A 5,868-nucleotide genomic window follows, 5' to 3' on the forward strand; every position below is an offset into this window, starting at 1 on the left:
AATGTTAATAATTGATAAATTTTAGTAAAGAGCTTTTGGCCTAACTTAAAAAGTGATCTCTCAAATGAGTTGAAGTATTATTTGAGACATGTGGTAATCACTAGTAGTAGATTAGTTTGTAAAAAAAAATATTAGATTTTATTTTTACGGATATTAGATTTTATTTACAGTTTTTATGTCGGTATCTCTAAAAAAAAAACTAGTTTAATAAAAACGGAAACATATTTGTTGTTTGGAACCGTGGACCTTTCATTATTCTGTCGGCAACCTCCCAAATAAAATCAGACACCGATTTATCTGATTCAAGTAAATATAAAACGCTATGACTCAATAATAAATACCTTCAGTTTATCTGATTCATCAAAAACAATCTTATATCATTTATCTTATTATCTTAAACATCTTAAACTATAGTTAAAATTCTAATACATTCTAGAAGATAAAAGAGAGCAGGGGACAATGGACACCGGCCGGCGTGGTTGCCAATGGGAATCCAATTACGTCTCTTTTACTGGGATTGCTTTTGTTGCCTCCACATCCACACTATCTTTTTGCTTTTCTATATTTTCATTATTTTGTAAATTATACTACTTTGTATTGCAGAACTATTTTTTATACTGTAAAAAATAAATTTCTATAATCTCTAACATTATCTTTTACGTTTAACGTGAAATTCTTTCCAATTTATTATATTATATATTTAACATTAAATTTTCTTTTCAAGTATATTCTATTTTATTCATTTTTAATAGCTTAAAATATTCATAAATAGTATAGCATTATTTTAAGTGATATTATTCATCAACACTATAATAGTATTAAGTTTAATGTTATAGTATGGATATTAGTGTCAAAGTAAATTTAGAATAGAAGTTAGTATGCAATTGAAGATGCCCTTAAACGGTCAAACCTATGATTTCTAAAATATTAATAACGTAAAACCTCGAACATAAAATTAAGTGGCAAGTATATTTTGTGTTTATATGATAAAGATTTGATCATTTGATCTAATTACTATTAATGTAACCCAAATACATGACCAAATACTCCGTATTATCTACAAAAATAAGGTATGAGTTCTTTTTTTGTTTTTTATTTTTTGTATCATAGAAATATTTTATTAGTACTATAAGAGATATATTTTTGTTAACAGAAAAATAAAATTTTCTGCTTATTTTCAAAATTGATAAATACACGTAGTTATTTATTTATTTATTATTTTTTACTTTTATTTTATTTTTTTATTTTTTTATATTTTTATTTTTATCTTCTAAAGCCAACCAACTCGTAGTGTAAAAGGTATGAAAATCATAAATGACGTCCAATCGTCTAATGTATAAAGTCGCTCAATCCCATAACGAGTTATTTGGACCATTAAGAGGTTGTGAGTTAACTTTCAAAGTACAAATTTTTGATCACATAGAACTAGCATTTTCTAGTATATGTTAGTTATATAATTATAATTTGATATTTTCTAGATTTTAGCATTTTCTGGAAATAGAAAGTTAACGCAACAACAAAGCGATAACAAAAATATAACATGTAGCATTTTCCAGAAATAGAAAGTTAACGTAACAAAAAAGTGATGACAAAAATATAACACGTTCAATGTCGACGCAAATATATGTGAATCAACAGGACAGGCCATGATTCATCTAGAAGCAACCTTTTTAGTCCTATAAAACCACACTTCACCATTCATTAACCCATACTCGATTGACATTTGTTCAGTTTCAATTCAAGCAACATTCAACAATGGTTAAAGCAATTAGGATTCATGAATTTGGTGGCCCTGAGGTGATTTTCTACTTCCTTACGTTTATACTTCAGTTTTGATGAAGATATCGTAGACTTGTCTTTAAATCGTTAAATCTAGTGATGTTTTGCTCTACCTTTTTCAAATCGATTTTGATATTCAATGAAAGTAATTTCGTTTGTTTCTCAATGTAATCGTTGTCACAGGTGATGAAATGGGAGGATTTGAATATAGGCGAGCCGAAAGACGGAGAAATCAAAGTGAAAAACAAGGCGATTGGGATAAACTTTTTGGATGTTTACATGCGTAAAGGTTTAGTCCCTAGTTTATCTCCTCCATTGCCATTCACACCAGGTGTTTGTTTTAATGCCTTCTCTTTTCTCATACTTTATTGCAATCCATTTGAAGTATTTCACCGATTACCAATCAAATATGTGTTCGGCGTTCCTAAATCTACGATTAATCTGAAGGTATGGAGGCTGCCGGAGTAGTAACAGCAATCGGTCCCGGAGTCAACACCTGCAAAATCGGAGATATTGTCGCTTACGCCGGCTTCCCTGTCTCCGCTTACGCTGAAGAACAGATACTTCCGGCAGATAGAGCTGTACAAGTTCCACCTTCAATTGATCCAATCGTTGCCGCTTCTGTTCTCTTCAAGGGATTAACCGCCGAAGTTCTGGTTCGCCGGTGCTTTAAGGTAATTAAAATTTTCCCTTTCAGATCCGAATCCATGGATGCCGATTAACGAAACACATCGAGATCGATGATATGAATTTGATTTTGGAAACAGGTAGAACCAGGGCACACGGTTCTTGTCCATGCCGCCGCCGGTGGACTCGGATCGTTGCTGTGTCAATGGGCGAACGCACTTGGTGCGACTGTCATCGGAACTGTTTCAAACAAAACGAAGGCAGTGCAAGCTAAGGGAGATGGATGCCACCATGTCATTATATACAAAGAAGAAAACTTCGTGGATCGAGTTATGGAGATTACTTCAGGAGAAGGTGTTGAAGTAGTTTATGATGGAATTGGTAAAGAAACATTTGAGGTACAACTTTCAAAACACCATTTTCAATGATCTTGTATTCTTGTTTGACTTTAGAAACAAATGAAGAAATTTTGTTTCTTTCTTGAAGGGATCTGCTGCGTGCTTGAAATTTCGTGGATTCTTGATTTCACTCGGTGGGCCATCGGGTTCAGCCGACCCGTTAAGTTTCAAACTGGTGGCCCAAAAGTCTTTGTATTTCACGATTCCATCTGTGATGCTTTATACAGAAAAAAGAGAAGATCTTCTTGCAGCATCAGAAGAGGTTTTCTCTAATGTCGAAAAGGGTGTTTTACGTGTTCGTGTAAATCATAAGTACCCTTTGTCACAAGCGGGTCAAGCCCATTTTGATCTTGAGAATCGGAAAACAACCGGGTCTATTGTGTTGATACCCGACGCTTAAGCAATTCGTAGTGTAGTTGGTTTTATACATGTTTGTTGTATTGGTAGTGTATGTGGTTGTGTTATGTTATCATTTGTATTTGTACTTTTAAAATGTTAAATTTGGTAGTAATATAAAGAGTTTGAGACCTAAATAAAGCTATTGGACCATGAAATTATGTTTGTTTATGTGATTATGTCAAACCCGGCTCAACTAATACTAAAAAAAAAAACAAACCATCAATCTATGAGTCTACATTAAAATAGTATTCAAAAGTTAAATTTAAGATCTTGTTATAATTTTTTGTATTTTGAGTTGCACGTTCACTGTATTTGTTGTTTTAGAATCGTCAAATAGTTTAGATGAACGTAATTTAAATGGATACCAAAAGATAAATTTAATATATCTAAGTCTGATATATGTTTCTGTAAGGCTGTTTTGATCAAAGACAAGACATGTATGCATTACAAGTATTGCAAAATATTTTGATGTATATTGATTTGATAAACTCGTGAGATGCAAAATATTCTTTGTCATAACAAAAAATTCTCAAGTTTTTGTAATACATATCAATTTGGAAAAAAATTTAGATTATTGTTTTAGTTATCTAATTTTGTTCCATTATGAAATTATACATTCACATATTTTGACCACACCATTACAAAATGTTAATAACACCAAATATTACGGTTAACGAATTTTTGTAAAAGGTTTCATTTGTTTTCTAGTTGTCAATAAATCTGAAAATTGTTATAAAGGTATAACATTATTGGAGTTTCACGAGTTATACTTTTGTATTTATATTTTCGGTCAATATTTTAGTTTTTATTACGAATTTGATCCAAACTTTAATATTTTTACGGGTATCGTCTCAACTTTATTTTTATTTAAAAAAATTCTACCCAAAAAATAATTTTTTACAACCTTTTTCAAGACTTTATTTTACACCTTTTTATAACTTTTTTTTAAAAGAAAATTTAAAAGTTTACAAATGTATCACATTTTTCAGAATAAATTATTCATTTTTCGACTTGTAACACTCATTTCCAGAATAGATTGGTTGAAGACCTAGAAGGATCAAATGTAATGCTTTTGGGAAAGACCTTGTGCCACGACATGGCGAATAGAGCACCACGTGGTGGCATGTCAAATACATAAACGCACATTCAGGTGTCTACCACACGTGGCAAGGGGAAGGCAACGACATGACATCAGTTGCAGCCCAAGCCCATGATCTTTTGGGATTTCCCCCATATTTAAACCTATAAACTCAAGGTTTAGGGCATCCTCTTCAGCCTCTATCCCTTCCAAATAAAACCCTAGCCTCCTTGAAGCTTTGAGAGCTTGTTCCTTTGATTTGAAGCTTCGTTCTTAGTCTTTGGTGGAACTTGAAGAAAAAGGAAGATCATCTTGGTGTAAATGAGCAAGGAACTAGCTTGGATCCACCATTTACTCTAGTATCTCTTTAATCAGAAAAAATTGAATATGAGGCAACGACACTGGCTGGAATTACTCAAGGACTACGATTGTGAGATACTTTACCACCCTGGTAAAGCAAATGTTGTCGCTGATGCTCTCAGTCGGAAAGTCAACCTTGAGAGAAAAAGGCTAAGTGCATTGAGAATAGAAGTTGTCTCGACGATTGTGGAAAGTATCAGGAAAGTTCAAGAAGAAGCTTTAGAGAAGAATAACCGAAAGGAAGAATGTTTAGGCAAAATGTTAGTTTTCGGTACAAACACTCAGGGAATGAAGGTATTCCAAGATCGAATTTGGGTACCTAAGACAAGAGGAATAAGATAACTTCTGATGGAAGAAGCGCACAAGACCATGTACTCAATTCATCCCGGTAGCACTAAAATGTATAGGGACCTAAAACCATACTACGGGTGGCCGACGATGAAGCTCGATGTTGCGAAGTATGTAGCCGAGTGTGTGACATGTGCGAGAGTTAAAGCACAACATCAAAAACTGTATGGGAGTTTAGAACCTTTACCTGTACCCATGGATAAATGGGAAGACATCACCATGGATTTTGTGACTAAACTGCCAGAACGAAGAACGGTCACGACATGATCTAGGTGGTCGTGGATCGTTTCACTAAGAGTGCACACTTCATAGCAGCCAACGAAAGGTGGTATATGGATAAGATCGCAAATGCTTACATGAAGGAGATAGTAAGACTTCACGGTGTTCCTCTTACAATTGTATCGGATCGTGATAGTCATTTCACGTCAAGGTTCTGGAGAAGTCTACAAGAGGAACATGGTACGAAGTTGTGTTTAAGTACAACTTACCATCCGCAGACTGATGGCCAAAGCGAAAGGACGATTCAAACACAGGAAGATATGATGAGAGCATGTACCCTAGAGTTCCAAGGTAATTGGGATGAGCACTTATCTTTGGTAGAATTTTCCTATGACAATAGTTTCCGCTCAAATATCAAGATGGCACTCTATCAAGCTTTGTATGGACAGAAGTGTCGTACGCCGACTTGTTGGTTTGAGGCTAGAGAAAAACAGTTTACGGGCCCCGAGATATTCCATGAGACTGTTGAAAAATTGAAGGTGGTCAGGGAAAGGATGTTAGCAGTTTAGGATCGTCGGAAGAGATATGCTGATAAGAAAAGACGACCGATGACCTTTGAAGTTGGGAATTCAGTTTTGCTTAAAGTCTCACCGTAGAAGG

At 34.1% G+C, this 5,868-nt stretch overlaps 1 protein-coding gene across 1 annotated transcript; it reads left to right on the forward strand.

Annotated features, from left to right (window-relative positions):
- Positions 1 to 1,647: 1,647 nt before the first annotated feature.
- LOC145017744 (uncharacterized) lies at positions 1,648 to 3,371 on the forward strand. The gene is made up of 5 exons (XM_078975714.1): positions 1,648 to 1,797; positions 1,963 to 2,110; positions 2,227 to 2,453; positions 2,547 to 2,804; positions 2,893 to 3,371. Exons 1-5 carry the CDS (start codon positions 1,756 to 1,758, stop codon positions 3,202 to 3,204), a joined length of 987 nt encoding a protein of 328 aa, XP_078831840.1. The 5' UTR covers positions 1,648 to 1,755; the 3' UTR covers positions 3,205 to 3,371.
- Positions 3,372 to 5,868: the final 2,497 nt, after the last annotated feature.

Source organism: Lactuca saligna, chromosome 9 (genome assembly GCF_052625555.1).
Source record: "Lactuca saligna cultivar CGN05327 chromosome 9, ASM5262555v1, whole genome shotgun sequence".
NCBI lineage: Eukaryota > Viridiplantae > Streptophyta > Magnoliopsida > Asterales > Asteraceae > Lactuca > Lactuca saligna.